This window comes from Lithobates pipiens, unplaced genomic scaffold (assembly GCF_037356315.1).
Source record: "Lithobates pipiens isolate NorthernLeopardFrog02 unplaced genomic scaffold, aLitPip1_a1.2 Scaffold_8, whole genome shotgun sequence".
NCBI classification, from domain to species: Eukaryota; Metazoa; Chordata; class Amphibia; order Anura; family Ranidae; genus Lithobates; species Lithobates pipiens.
This window is the reverse complement of record NW_027507903.1, coordinates 624,902,617-624,918,887: the sequence shown is the minus strand read 5'-3', so window position 1 is coordinate 624,918,887 and position 16,271 is coordinate 624,902,617. Positions and strand designations below refer to the sequence as shown.

Below are 16,271 nucleotides of genomic sequence, written 5' to 3'. Positions count from 1 at the left end.
AGGCAACTGATCAAAAATGATGAAAAAAGACATAGAAATTAATTAATATAAAAATATATGGTGCATACAACACCGATGAAGATTTGCATATACAACATAGACAGAATCATATAACAAATGTAAAAATGCAGGTCCTTCAGTACTAAGCCCAACACGTTTCTAGACCTGTGTAGAGTCCTTTCTTCAGGGGCATTTCATATGAGGTAGTGCTGCTATAATTGATATTCTAAAATGAGATCAATTTACACATCAGATTCATATACACTGGTTAAAGGGATGAGCATTGTTGAAACCAAGTGAAAACAAATGTATCAGTCAATGAAGAGAATACAGAAAAGGGGAGAAAACTGCCATAATTGGTATGGCCAGAGATGGAAACACGTACGGCTGAGGCAGAATGGTCGGGGTGGGTACAACAGTATATCAGGTCGGGATGGGTATTTAACGTATATAACTTGCTTGTCGAGTGATCCTGTCATGTTCCAGACTAGCCAGTACAATGATGGTTTTATTCATATCAAATCCAATCATAGGACGAGTCATTAACCACTTGCCGCCCGCCCTATAGGCAATTGACGGCGGCAAAGTGGTTTCATAATCCTAACCGGATGTCATATGACGTGATCAGGATTATGAGCCACTGCGCGCCCCCGGGGGCGCGCATCGCGACGATCGTTGTTGCGGGGTGTCAGTCTGACACCCGGCAACTACAATCTCGGTGAAGAGTCTCCGACGGAGACTCTTTACCATGTGATCAGCCGTGTCCAATCACGGCTGATCACAGTGTAAATGGGAAGAGCCAGTGATCGGCTTTCCCTCACTCGCGTCTGTCAGACGCGAGTAGAGGAGAGCCGATCGGCTGCTCCTCTGACAGGGGGGGTCTGTGCTGATCGATTATCAGCACAGCCCCCCCAAGGATGCCCACACTGGACCACCAGGGACGCCACCAGACCACCAGGGAAAAGGTAATAAAGGTCATAATCCTCCCTAGACCACCAGGGATGTCAATCAGCACAATGGGTGCCAATCAGTGCCCATAATGGATGCCAATCAGTGCCCACAATGGGCATCACTGATTGGCATGCATTATTGTTTGGCACTGATTGGCATCCATTACTATAGTATAACACCGATGCCGCCTATGAGTGCCCACCTGTGCCGCCTATGAGTGCCCACCTGTGCCGCCTGAGTGCCCACCTGTGCCGCCTATGAGTGCCCACCTGTGCCGCCTATGAGTGCCCACCTGTGCCGCCTATCCATGCCCACCTGTGCCGCCTATCCATGCCCATCCGTGCCACCCATCCGTGCCGCCCATCCGTGCCGCCCATCCATGCCAGCTATCAGTGCCAATTTGTGCCACCTATCAGTGTCCGTCCGTGTCGCCCATCCGTGTTGCCCATCCGTGTCGCCCATCAGTGCCGCCTATCAGTGCCACTTCATTGGTGCCACATTGGTGCCCATCAGTGCCGCCTTATCAGTGCCCATCAGTGTAGCCCCATCAGTGCCCATCAGTGAAGGAGAAAACATACTTATTTACAAAGTTTTGAAACTGAAACAAAAAAAAACATGTTTTTTTTCAAAATTTTCGGTATTTTTTTATTTGTAGCGTAAAAAATAAAAACCGTAGAGGTGATCAAATACCACCAAAAGAAAGCTCTATTTGTGGGAAAAAAAATGATAAAAATTTCATTTAGGTACAGTGTAGCATGACCGCGCAATTGTCATTCAAAGTGCGACAGCGCTGAAAGCTCAAAATTGGTCTGGGCAGGAAGGTGTTTAAGTGCCTGGTATTGAAGTGGTTAAATATTCCATTAAGGCATAAACTCACAAATATTGTAGGGTAAGGGTTAGAACCCATTTGACGTTTTTATTGTTGTCTTTGTCAACTGAAAGCCATTGTCAGAGACATAAAGTGATGGGAAATCAACATTTTGGAGCTATCACAAGAAAGAGAGATACAACAAAAGCTTATAATCTATCTAAGAGGGGAATCTTTCTCCCTTTGTGGTGATTATTTCTCAGTTCCTGTTGCAGCTCTAGGACTGGAAGCAAAGGGACATCCATCCAAAAAAAACACAAACAACAAAAAAGCTTTCTCTACTCTATCCAAACCTAATAGAAAAAGTTTTGTCTATGCATACTCTTGCAGTACCAATGATTCTATGTATACAGACAATTATTTCATGAGTGCAAAAGATATATTAAAGGTTACAAACATCATGTACTAGATTTTTGACTTGTATTATTTTATCTAAATTGATATAATCTTTAAAACTCTTCCCCATATTTCAATGCAATGTGCTTTTTATGACATTTGTATTCCTTGTATCTTCTTGCTACATTGGCCAAGTGTTCCTTGTCATCTACTCACCTCTACCCCACATAATTAGATGTGATATGGGGGGGTGTTGACTCTCTTGGTAGATGTGTTTTGTACAGTGTGTCCATGGCAAACAGGAACTATAGTTAAGGGCCTGGTAGTCAAATTTTATTAAGAAAAAATGTTTAGTATTTATGATACGCAGGGGCTTCAGCTTCACAAAGCAACAACAGGTAACATAAAAATGCTAGCCCATTTGGCTATGTTGAGCAGCTTTGCCACTGTTAGAAATGAGCTCCCTGACTACAGGTTCCTCAGGATCCTTTAGCCTTAACTGCAGTACCACGCTGCTTGGGCTCACTCCTATCTATAGGTAGAGGGTCTCCTGACAACCTAAGTACTTTCACTCCTCCAAGTCTCACAGATTCCTCTGGTTCTCCCGGACTATCTCCCAGTTGCCTTAGCTCTAGTCTACCAAACTCTCACAGTCTTCCAGACTCCCTTAGCTGACCTAACTCTCTTAGTTTGATGGCCTGGAACCTCTCCCACATGGAGTGCTGTCTTGATCATCCCCAAATCCCGCTACAAATCAAAGGGAGAACAAAGATTTGCAGTCCAAGGACCACGGCTATGGAACACTCTAATCACTAACATCCGCATGGAAGAAAACCATCGGGCCATCAGAAAAAAACTCAAGACCCACCTCTTATAAGAAGCAGGAAAGCACAGGATGGATCAGGCGCCTTGAGGCGATTCAGGTCGCAGTTACAGCGCTATACAAATCATTCATTCATTGAGGATATTGCCTAGGTTTCCAGACAGAAGCACATCTCCCTGCAACTGCAACAACGCCGACTGTACTTCCAATTTCAATAACTGTCATTAAGTTTATATCACCCCTGCACACCTGTGCACTCACATAGCCTGCAGGAAATTAGCAAAGCTTGGACAACGAATAGAAGGTTCTATCTTGTCTAATACTCTTTGGAACCTTTAAGCTCCTGCCCTAATCCAGAACTACCAAATCCAGAGAAAGCAAAGAACACTGCTTTCTCCATCAACCTGGCAAAGCTTCTTAAACTGCAGCTTTCAGAATCCAGTGTCACTTTTATGTCCATTTACATAGTGGCAGGACCTCACACTATCACAATGGTCATTTGGGTTAGGTATGTTCACCATCAAATGTGCAAAATAGATCTGGTGCCACTGCTGGTAACTGATTTAGGTGTCTCTATTGGGTCAAATGAGTCATGTGGCTCTGGTGTCAAAAATCATCAAGTGTGTCAAGTGGGCATTTTAAAATATATCTCCTTGGTCCTCCTTTTAGCATATCCTCACATTAGTCAGTATAATTTGTGCTCTTCTCACTTTTCCTTCTCATATTAATCAATGATGTAATCTAGATCAGGAATCCCGATATCAAATGGGTCAGATGGCACTTAGGTCAACTGGGTCGGGTATACGTTCACCTGGGTAGACATGTCATGTGGATCAGGTCTGATCACACCTGGCTGGGTGAGATGTCTCTACTCTCAACTGGATGTGGTGTTGCTACTGTCAACTGTCAGTCGGTAAAGTTGAACAACTGGCATTTCCATCGGCTGTGATGTGGGTCAATGTGCTCAGGTATTGCTGCAACCAGCTGGGTCAGGTGTCACAATCATCAACCTGGTCAAGTGTCATTTGGTCAACTGGGACAGGTGTCAATACCATCATTAGTAATGAAGGACAAGTGGTTCCGGTATAGCTACCATTAACTGGATCAAATTGATATTGCGAAAAGAGGTTACTTCTTTCTTTTAATTACTATACATAGACAGCAATACATGCCCATAAATAAAAACATCTGGAAACAGTACCACACTTAATGTACACAGGCATAGTCAAAATGGCAGCCACAATCCTCGCACCAATCTTCTATGCAGCACCTGGCAGTGTGAGGTACTAGAAAATGGGCATTTGAGCCTGTAAATAGGACACTCATCGTTCAAAATGGCCAGAAGCCATTTCACCCCACACAGTAGTCTGCAGACTCCTACCAAATAATCTCCAAAGGATGCTTCAGATGCAAATGTGGGACTTTTTTGTTTTTCTAGCATAGGGACCTTGTCATAAAGTGGCAGAAATTAACAGTCATTAACAGACAATGTTAAAAACTTAGAAAATGTAAAAAAGTCCAAGTATCCCCCTATACCTTATGCAAGAGTTCACTTAAAATTGCCAATGGAGAGTTTGTATTAATGTTGAACAGAATTTGTAGAAAGGTTGATATATTTCCCCACAACTTCTTTGAAGTCCTTATTCCTCAGGCTGTAAATAATTGGATTCATTAGTGGGGTGACTACAGTATAAAATAATGATAGGGATTTGGAATTATTCCACAACTGTCCTCTTCTAGGTACCAGGTACACACAAAACATGGTACCAAAGTAAATGAAAACAACAGTCAGGTGGGAGCTGCATGTCGAGAAAACTTTCTGTCGGCCAGTAATAGATGGGATTTCAAATATGGTGATTATAATATAAACATATGATATAATGATAACAAAGAATGGGATGACAACAAATATGGCACTCAACGTTGTAAAAACTGGTTTAATAATGGTGGTATCAGAGCAAGAAATTTTCAAGATTGGATTGAGATCACAAAAAAAGTGATTAATAATATTGGGACCACAAAATTTTAGCATTGCTATTGTAAAAGTGTTGATTAATACAACAACAATTATTAAAGTCCAACTTGTGATCATCATGATCCAGCAAAGTTGAGGGTTCATTATCAAAGTATAATGTAACGGTTTACAGATGGCCAAATATCTGTCATAAGACATCACTGTCAGAAGAACACACTGCAAAGTTTCTGCAACAGCAAATAAATAAAACTGGACAATACAACCAGAAAATGATATGATAGTTTCTTCTACCAAAACAAGATGGAGCATGTTAGGAAGAATGTCAGTTATCAGTAAGATATCCGATACAGAGAGCTGGGAGAGGAAGAAGTACATGGGAGAATGGAGCGATTTGCTGTAGGACACCAGTGTGATGATCAGGAGGTTTCCACATACTGACACACAATAAATCATAAGGAGAATAAAGAAAACAAAATACTTTATATTTTGAGGGGTCTGAAATCCTAACAGGTGGATTGTGGTAATCCTGGTAACATTTAATTCATCCATAGCCTTAAAGACGTTATTAAAATGTGTTAGTCATATTTTCCCTGCTACTTCTTAGGAAGAAAAGTTAAGAAAGAATGTTAGGAAGGAAGGGAAAAAAAGAGAAGTGAAAATGAAAAAGGGAAAAGGAAAATAAAAGGGAAAAGAAAGGTAAGGAGAAGGAAAAGGAAAAGAGAAAGGAAAGAAAAAGGAAATGGAATGTTGTACACGTTATACTTGGTGGCATCTGAAATCCTAAGAATTGGAGCATGGTAATTCTGGTAACATTTATTTCATTCATAACCTGTAAAGAAAATATCAAAATGAATAAATTATCTTTAAAATAAAAAATTGTGCGCTTCATATAAGAGATCAAAACAGCAGCACTCTAATATCTGAATAAAAAAAATATGTAAGCAAAAATACAAAAAATATGTGCACTATTTAACCCCTTTGTGCCTAAAGGTGAAACAAATCTTAATGCCTAAGGCCAATTTTGCAACAATATCATCACAGCTAATTTGTGCATCCAGATGGGTTATATCTTGTTTTCTTCAGGACAAATTGGGCTTTCATTTGTTGGTAAATGGTCATGGATATCTTTTGATTATTTGTTTTATGACCAAAGGAAATCTGGCCCAAAATAGTAAATAAAATATATATTTTTTAAATGTAGCTGCATATTTCTTTTTACTACCATAATCTACCACCAAAGAACAACCTGAAACAAATACCACCACTCCTGACGATTGCAACAATATCACATATGGGTATGTTAGTTGTTGTTTGTACCTGGAGTACATCCGAGAAACAATTGTGAGCATTTTTCTTTTGCTTTTTTATCCTACCTAAAACACACTGACAGTAACTGACACTGATACTAATTAAAAAGAAATCCTGTCCAAAAAATATTGACCCTGTCATTGACCTTGACATTTGACCCTCACCTTGACCCAAATACTAACCCTTGTATTGACCTAGAGTAAACCTTGATCTCGTTTTTTTTTTTTTTTTTTTTTTTATTTAAGTAATTTTTTTAATTATCTACACACACTTATTTTTTTCTATCTCTGCAAGGACATGGAAAGATACAATGTATATTTCTCGTAGATTCACAGAGACAAAAAACATAGGGGGTCAGGCTTCACAGTGACTGGTCACTGTAATAGACAATCAGAGGCTATCACAGAGATCAGGTGACCCAGAATCGGACGTTCCAGGTCCCATTTGTTAGAAAGAGGCCCGGGGCTCTCGGAGGGAACCCGGTCACTGTGCTGGGGGGTACACAAATATGTGGCCACAGGGCACAAAGTCCAGCGCAGTGGGGCCACATATTTGTGTTACGTCAGAGCCAATGGTTATATAGTAATACGCCAACATCTTATAAAAAAATTCACCCTTTTAATATTAAAAGAAAATTCACAACTTGCACACAATGATTCAGAAATTCCTATAAAACCACATTAAAATGAATTATTTTTGCCCAGCTATTGAAAATATTTTAAACTGAACTTGGATCGGAAAGTAAGCAGGAAAGAAGATAAATTTGGACCATTCAGCAGTGACCAGCTAATTTTTTTTTCCAAAAACATTTTATTTCAATTATAGTTATTTCCATACAGAAGTTAATTGTATGTTTATTACAGAATCGAGAGTACAAGGTTCTATCTGTAAGTACAACAGTTCTATATAGTATTCAGTATACAATTAACAGTAAAAATCCACAGCTTATGGTTAGAGGTAATTACCATTATTACACACATGGTAGAACAAGTGACATTTAGTGAGAAATCCAGCATCTAACGTGTAATGCATTGTGAGGTAACAACATTAGAGAAGGAATGGGGTTTGGCGGAAGTGGAGAAAAGGAGTCAGGAATCAAGGGGAGAGAAGGCGAGAAATGGTGTAATGATGGATCAGGAAGAGCACGTCAAAAATTTGAGGGGTAGAAAATTAACACAATGGCCAATCGAATATTCCAGGAGGGAGTATTGTTTCAGCTATGTATGGGGGGGAAGGAAGGGATTTGGATGGGGGCATGGTAGGAACAGGGAGGGAGGCGACTCACCAGGAGATCCCTCCAGCAGGTTGTTTTGGCCAGGTGTTTGAGCGTTGTGATCTTGTCAAACTGTGTATAAGAAAGGAATCAGAAGTATCGGGGTTTCCTATGTCGTAGAGGGGTCCACTAGGCTACGGAATGTCTCCGTGGTTCGAAAGTGTATCCAGCATGCCCAAGCGAATGTAAATTTGGATGGGCAGTCGTTCGCTAAGAAGATGAGTTCTTCCATTTCTCTGATTTTGGTTATATGGGTGAACCATTTTGAGAGAAGATTGGGAAGGGTTGAACCCTAATGAACTGGTATGCATTGATAGAGATTTGAAATATGATTTGTGGGGAGTAGAGGTGTGATGGAGGAGAAATTGTGCTGCAGTGAAATCCAAGGTATAAGTTGTAACCTGAGATATTGTGGTGTGAACTTATTTCCAGAAAGTTTGGATTAGCGGGCAGTCCCACCGGATGTGGAGGAGTGAGCCCACGTCTTTCTGGCAGGGCCAGCAGAGGTTAGAAAGAGATGAAATGATTTTGTGAATTAGGGCTGATACCACCACAATAGAACTGTGTAATTGTTTTCCTGTGTTGTAACATTAACTGAGCCCTTGTGAGCATTGCCATAAAGACGGTCCCATTGTTCGGGAGTTAGGGCAAGTTGCAGGTCTCGACCAGCTAAATTTTGAGCCATATATGGCTGTTCCTGCTTGACAGAGACTAAAGATCAAAGAACAGGAATGTTGGAAAAATGTCATTCAATCAGCTGCCAAATGGCTATAGCACTGCATTTATTAAGTAATAAAAGCAAAAAAAAAAAAACTTTTTTTTTTCCTGAATTACTATGTCTATTAAAAAGGGAAAATGACGGGGGGGGCGTGGCTACCGAGCTACTGCATGGACGTGTAGGCAGTTAGCTCCGTGCTAGAGTCCAGGAAAACGACGTTTCACGGAGAGCATTTCAGCTCCACTTTTGTACCACCTGCTTGGGAAACATCCCTCACTCCTTCGCCATGGCCAAGAAGAGGAAGGGAGTCTCGCAGCTGCAGAAACTCCAACATTTCTTCCCACAAAAAGACCGAGGCCTACTCCAAGATGGCGCCGGAGACGCTTCGTCGCCTGCATCCAGCGGATCAACATAGACTCAAACATAGGAAATACCCCCATGTTTTTCAGGCTTCAGTGTCACATAAACATAAGGGCGTTGCTATTGTTATTAGTGCCTCGGTAACCTTCACCCTTAAGTCTCTTGTCACCGATCCAGAGGGACGTTATGTCATTGGAGAAATTAATAGTAAGCTCTATACAATAGTCAGCCTTTACGCTCCCAACTCTCATCAGCTGAGATTTTTAAAAAGGCTATTAAAAAAAGTTGCTGCAGTGAAACAAGGTGTTCTATTAATTGGGGGCGACTTCAACATCACCTCGGATTACACTATTGACACTACATCCAAATCCAAAAGGCCTCTACCTACACTGCAGTCCACTCTGCATTCAGAAGAACTATATGACATCTGGAGATGTCAACACCCTGGAGAAAAGGACTTCTCATTCCATTCGGCCAGGCATAACACTTATTCCCGTATTGACATGATTATTGGAGATAGAAACCTGTTAAGGGCAACATCCTCCTCCGCTATCCATGATATCTCCTGGTCGGACCACGCACCGGTTTCGATAGTGGTGGCGGAGAAGGATGCCCCATTGGGAGATTTTGTGTGGAGGGCCGACTCGAGTCTGCTTCGGATACCCAGCTATGTGACCTCTTTAACAAATACGTTGCAGGAATTTTTTGATATCAACACAAATTCTGTCTCTGACCCTATGACCTTGTGGTGCGCCCACAAGGCATATATGAGAGGCATATTGTTACAACTCAGCTCCAAACTAAAAAAACAGAGATCAGTCAAGCTAGACTCTCTGCTTCAAGAAATTAAAAACGTTGAAGCTCAAAATAAGGTCACTCCTGGGGCTCCTCTGGCAGACAAGTTGACGGCTCTCCGTTATGAACTGAGGGGACTACTTATAAATTCTCATGACAAATATATCAAAGCTTTACAACTTAACCACTATGCTTATGGCAATAGAGCTGGGAAATTACTCGCTAGCAAATTGAAAGAACACAAAACCCGCAGTAGAATCCCCTTTATTAGAAATACTCCTGAAGGTGCCAAAATTTCAGACCCTAAAGGTATAGCGGATGCTTTTGCCACATATTACTCCTCTCTCTACAATATAGATAAGGACCCCAGTACAGTTCAACCCTTGGAAGATGATATTCGGGCCTTTTTACAAAACCTTAATCTCCCAACCCTATCCCACTCACAGCTGACATCTCTCAACGCCCCTATATCAGTGAAGGAAATTCAAACAGCTATTCATACACTACCCCTAGGCAAATCTCCTGGCCCTGACGGCCTTCCAAATGACTACTATAAATTATTTAAGACAGTACTATCTCCGGCATTACAAGTCGTTTTCTCCAGAGCAATTTTGAACGCCTCCTTTCCTCCAGAGATGCTTAGAGCATACGTGGTTACTATCCCCAAGCCTGGTAAAACTCCAGACACCCCTCCAAATTTCCGCCCTATATCTCTCCTAAACACTGACGTCAAACTCTATGCAAAAATATTAGCCCTACGACTCTTAGACATTCTCCCTTCCTTGATCAACCCTGACCAGTCGGGATTTACAACTGGCAGACAGCCCTCGGACGCAACTCGGAGAGTTGTCGACTTGCTCCAACACGCCAAATCCTGTCGGACGCCTTCTCTGCTCCTCTCTTTGGATGCGGAGAAGGCATTCGACAGGATACACTGGGGGTACATGGTTCATGTCCTTAAAAAATTTGGTTTTGCTGGACCCATATTATCGGCTATTCTAGCTCTCTACTCGTCACCTTCTGCCCAAGTATATACTTCAAACACATTATCCCAGATTTTTAAAATCACAAATGGCACGAGACAAGGGTGCCCCCTCTCTCCTTCCATCTTTAACTTACTTATTGAACCCCTTGCGGAAAAAATTAGATCACACCCAGATATAATTGGCTTCACCTTTCAAAACACCTCCCACAAGATCAATTTATTTGCGGACGATGTCATCTTATTTTTGGACGCCCCCACACACTCTTTACCCTCCGCTCACTCTATTCTACAAAACTTTAGCCAAATTTCATATTATAAAATAAATTTTTCCAAATCTTTAATCCTACCGATCAATGTCCCTACGAACCTTAAAGACACTTTACAAAGCTTATTCCCCTATACCTGGAGCGAGGTCGGCATAACTTACTTGGGTCTCAGGCTAGTTGCTTACCCAACTGAGTTGGCTGATATAAATTACCGCCTGCTCTCCGACCATTTGCTTAAAGAAACCACCCGAATATCCAAAGTAGAACTCACTTGGTCGGGGAGACTGGCATCCTTTAAGATGCTCCTCTTGCCACAAATCCTATATGTTTTTCATACACTACCTGTACCTCTTTCACCCACACACTTAAGAAAACTAGACGCCATACTTACCAAATATGTCTGGCAATCCAAAAGACCTAGGTGCTCGAAAGCTCAACTACTGAAACACAGAAATGCAGGAGGTGTAGGATATCCAGTACTTCTAGATTACTACAGGGCATCGATACTTGTCCAACTCAAAACGTGGTTTCGGGATACAGAGACCTCTCCATGGGGATCTATTGAACAAACATTAAGCCCTACTAGAACATTGATGTCTATGCTTTTGATAGACATGTGGAAACCATTTCCACTTAAGATGCTACCTTTGACTATACAGGCCTCCTTGCAGGCTTGGAGAGCTCTCTGTAATACCCCTTCGCCAGGGGATAACTTAATTGATATCCCCATTCCTCTAGATATATTGGCAGATATTATTCCTAATGTGCCCACTAGAAGATGGAGGGATAAAGGGATTGAGACTGTTGCTGATTTATTCCACGATAATTCTATGAAATCTTTCGATGTTCTCGACAAACAATATGGGTTCCAAACTCAAGACAGATACCCCTATGGTCAAATCTCCCACTTTTTTGGGTCGCTTCCATCCCACAAATTGTATGTCCACGAACTAGCGTGGAAATATCTTACCTCAACACAGACCCAAAAGAAGGGAATATCTATATTCTACTTACTTTTTCAACAAAAGACAGTGTTCTCTAAAACATCATCTCACATTAAATGGGAAAGAGACCTGGCGACCACTTATACCACTCAGCAGTGGCAGTCCGCATTTAGGACTCTGTATAAAGCTACTAGGTGTATCACTCACTGGGAGCTCCACCAAAAAATCGTCCTGAGATGGTACCTGACACTCTACCGCCTGAGTAAATTCTCTCATGATCACTCACAGCAATGTTGGAGAGGTTGTGGTGAAATAGGTAACCTTAAACATATCTTATGGTCTTATAGGAACCTAAACAGTTTCTGGAATTCAGTGTTTCGTTTGATCTCGTCAACCACAGGAATGCTCACCCTCCCTAATATAAGTCTAGCTCTTCTAAACCTGGGTATAGAGCTTTTCCCCCCCAGATCTCCGCACCGTGGTTATCCATATACTTTTGGCTGCTAAATCGCTTATAACAAAACATTGGAGGAGTGATATAGCGCCAAATATATCCGATTTATACCATGTTCTTCAGACTACCTCTACGTATGAAATACTCCTTTCCCGGAAGCGGGGGTCGGAGGGAAAGGTTTCACGGTTTTGGAAAATTTGGTTGGAACAGCTCCCTACATGAGCCTCCCCGAATAACTATTCTGATGACTATTTATTATATTTTAATGATCTTCCCTTTTGATGTACTATATGTTACTGATTGATTCTTTTGGGGTATACCTGATCAGAATAGAGGTCCATCCGATACTTACCCAAACAACTATCTACCAATCTTTTCCATCCTTCCTTGCTTTACCCTTCTCTCTCTTCCTTCTGTCTTCCTTCTTTCTTGTTTTGCTTCTCTCCCCCTACTGCATACGTTGGAACTTCTACGCTCCTAAGTGTAATTTGTTATAGTGTAACTTGCAATAGATAATGCTATATTCTACCCTAATACTAATGATACCAATGCTGATACTGAGTTAATTGTCCAACTCCTCATTCGATTGTTACACGTTGTATGCTTTTTCTTTGCCATACCATTTTCTGATGTATGTATCATTTCTGTTCTGTTTAACCAAAAATTTTTTTCAATAAAAATTATTGTGAAAAAAAAAAAAGGGAAAATGACCATGCAGCTCTACTTGTTTAAAGCCTTTTAGTGTTTTAAAATTCATTGATTTATTATGAAAAGTATTTTGACAATGCTAATATTCTTTCCTAAAATATTAAATGCAAATCGTATAAACCCTTTAAAAATATACTTACAGCCTTTTAAAATAATGAAAAAAATGCAGAAATAATAATGCATAAGGCATGGAAACAATCAGAACAGCTATGTGATACATGTCCACTAGATGTTATTTCTTCGATTTATGCAGAACATCCTTGCTTTTAAGGATAAGAATAACACTTTGTATGGCACTACTGGGAATAGTAGGTACTTATTATTAATTTCATGGGAGTCATTAATTTAAAATATACATGTATTATTCATAGATTTATTTATATTTTTAGAAAAGAAAAGAAGCTATTTAATAGACGTGCACAACAAAAAATTTGGTTTTTTTTTCTTTCGTTTCTTTACGTTTCCATTGATTCGTAATGATTCGTTACTTTTGTGAGATTGTCTTTTTCGTTGATTCATACTTTCGTAGGAAATAAAGTATAATAATCCTATGCTTGCTTTTCTAATAAGTACTGTACTTACTCCAGTCCACTCCCTCAGTCACCAGACCTGACTCAGTCTCCTCCTCAACTGAATCTAAAAAGATTCAGGAATGCAAAGTGACTCAGACATAAAAGGGATAAGCTGATTGGCTAAAGATATTAAGTAAGATACATCACTCACTAATACACTCGAAAGATCGATCCGAGAACACAAAAATTACGAACATACATAATTACGAACATACATATTTAGATACTCTTACACTGTCCATTCAAAAGAATGATTTGAGAACCTAAAATTATGAACATACATATTAAGATACACTAATGCCGCCTACACACAATCGGACATTCCGACAACAAATTCCATGGGATTTTTTTCCGACAAGCTCAAGCTCAAACTTGTCTTGCATACACATGGTCACACAATGTTGTTGGAAATTCCGAATGTCAAGAATGCAGTGACGTACAATGAGCAGAGAAAATCGAAGTTCGGTAGCCAATGCGGCTCTTCTGCTTGATTCCAAGCATGCGTGGAACTTTGTGCGTCAGAATTGTGTACACACAATCAGATTTTCCGACGGATTTTAAATTTTGTGCAACGGAAATTCCGATGGAAAATGTCCGATGGAGCTTACACACGGTCGGAATTGCCAACAAAAAGCTCAAATCAAACATTTTCCATCGGACAATCGGACTGTGTGTACAGGGCATGAGACTGTCCATTCAAAAGAACGATTTGAGAACGCGAACTAGCGAAATTACGAACAGATGAAGAAATTATTTTTCCGAGTACACTAATGAAAATACGAACATATCAAATTATGAACAGACAAAGGATTGAAAATACAAAATGTAAATAATTCATTATAGATGTAATTTTCTTTCTTTTTCTGTTTTGGAGTTTCGTATTTTCATAAGTTTGTCTGTTCGTAAGTTCGTATTTTCGCGTGTTCGCTATTTTGCTTATTCATAATGTTCGTATTTTGGTTCTTTCAGCTATTCAGAGGTTCAAATTGATCCGAATGTACAAATACTAACAAATTTGTAAGAAAATCTATTTGTTACAAACCAAATTTCACATGTCTACTATTTAATATCAATAGGTTTAATCTTTTAGAGTGGTAAAATAAGCTTACTGTATATTGGCTATTCAAACTATTCCTTGTTATTGACCACCTTATTGCACCTTATTGTGAAAATAAATATATATAAATAGATTTATGTCTGAAATACTGGTAAATCAACCTCTGCACACTGTGAAAAGGTTTTGAACATTTTGTTTAGAAGAGCAAAATTTATAAAAGTACAGAGTACAAATTGGAAAAATGAAAGTGATAATAAAGTCTCTAAATAAACAGAATATGTACTTTTAAAAGTGCAGTTACACTCTGTAAGTGAAGATGCTCCAGAGCTTAGTAAATAAGGTAAAGCGTTGCTTTGCAAAGAATATCCAGTCACATGCAAGGAAGAAAAAAACTGCATTTCTTCTTGTACACGATTGGATGATGGAAGTCAGCAGAGGTCCCCCTCATTTACTAAGCTCTGGGCCAACTGCTCTTGCAGAGTGCAACTGCAGTTTGAAAAGTTCACAGTCTATTTGACTTTAATAAATGAACTTATGTGTCTTTTTGGCACACACAATGTGGCTCGGCCCCACCTCCTGTTCCCTCGTCACTGGATTTGATTGACAGCAGCAGATGCCAATGGCTCCTTCTGCTCTTACTGAGTCCAGTGAGAAGGGAGAGCGAGTGCAGCAGTGGGGCACAACGCTGGACCAAGATTAGACTCAGGTAAGTATTTTTTTTTGGGGGGGGGGAAGGACCAGCACCAAAAATATTTTTAACCAGAGAATGCATTAACCACTTCAGCCCTGGAAGAATTTAGCCCCTTTCTGACCTGACCACTTTTGCGTTACGGCACTGCGCCCCTTTGACTGACAATTGTGCAAAATTTACGTCCTTTTTTTCCCACAAATAGAGCTTTCTTTTGGTAGTATTTGATCACCTCTGCAGTTTTTATTTTTTGCGCTATAAACAAAAAAAGAACGACAATTTTGAAAAAAAAAGCAATATTTTTTTACTTTTTGTTATAATAAATATCCCCCCAAAAAATATAAAAAAACTAATTTCTTTCTCAGTTTAGGGCAATATGTATTCTTCTACATATTTTTGGTTAAAAAAAAAATCGCAATAAGTGTACATTGATTGGTTTGCACAAAAGTTATAGTGTCTACAAAATAGCGGATAGATTTATGGCATCTTTATTATTATTTTTTTTATTAGTAATAGCGGTGATCTGTGATTTTTATCTTGACTGAAACATTGCGGCGGGCACATCGGATTCTTTTGACATTATTTAGGGATCAGTAACATTTATACAGTGATCAGTGCTATAAAAATGCACTGATTACTGTGTAAATGACACTGGCAGGGGAGTGGTTAAACATTAGGGGGCAATCAAGGGGTTAAGTATGTCCTAGGGAGTGATTCTAAGTATGGGGGGTGGGCTTACTACAACATGACAGAGATCACTGCTCCCGATGACAGAGAGCAGTAGATCTCTGTCATGTTGCCAGACAGAACAGGAAAATGCCTTGTTTATATAGTCATCTCCCCATTCTGTCGCTCCATGTCACGATCGCAGGCCCCAGCAGACATCGAGTCTGCGGAACCCACGGGCACACTCATAGAATATGCGCCGGGCATTCGCTCACTAAGCCACATCTTAAAGGGGGCGTACAGGTATGCCCATTTGCACAGCCATGCCATTGTGCCAACGTACATCATTGTGTGCTGGTCGACAAGCAGTTAAGTTAACAGCTTCTGGACCAGCCTGCGCTGCGTGAAATCACATAGCTGTACATGGGCTCGCGGGGTCCGGAGAGCAGGCACGCGGGGTGCTGATGCTCATAGACGATGGTCGCGATGACCGCCGGCCATGAGCGATCATGTGCAGGAGACAC

The 16,271-nt window shown here is 40.4% G+C and overlaps 1 protein-coding gene across 1 annotated transcript; it reads right to left on the bottom strand.

Moving 5' to 3' along the window:
- Positions 1 to 4,177: 4,177 nt before the first annotated feature.
- On the bottom strand, positions 4,178 to 12,996 carry LOC143963943 (olfactory receptor 11L1-like). The gene is made up of 2 exons (XM_077473672.1): positions 12,905 to 12,996; positions 4,178 to 5,782 (listed from the first exon to the last, which is right to left on the bottom strand). Exon 2 carries the CDS (start codon positions 5,500 to 5,502, stop codon positions 4,558 to 4,560), a length of 945 nt encoding a protein of 314 aa, XP_077329798.1. The 5' UTR covers positions 5,503 to 5,782; positions 12,905 to 12,996; the 3' UTR covers positions 4,178 to 4,557.
- Positions 12,997 to 16,271: the final 3,275 nt, after the last annotated feature.

Excerpts from the sequence above, each read along its gene's own strand:
- LOC143963943 (XM_077473672.1), bottom strand. The coding sequence starts at position 5,502 with ATGGATGAATTAAATGTTACCAGGATTACCACAATCCACCTGTTAGGA.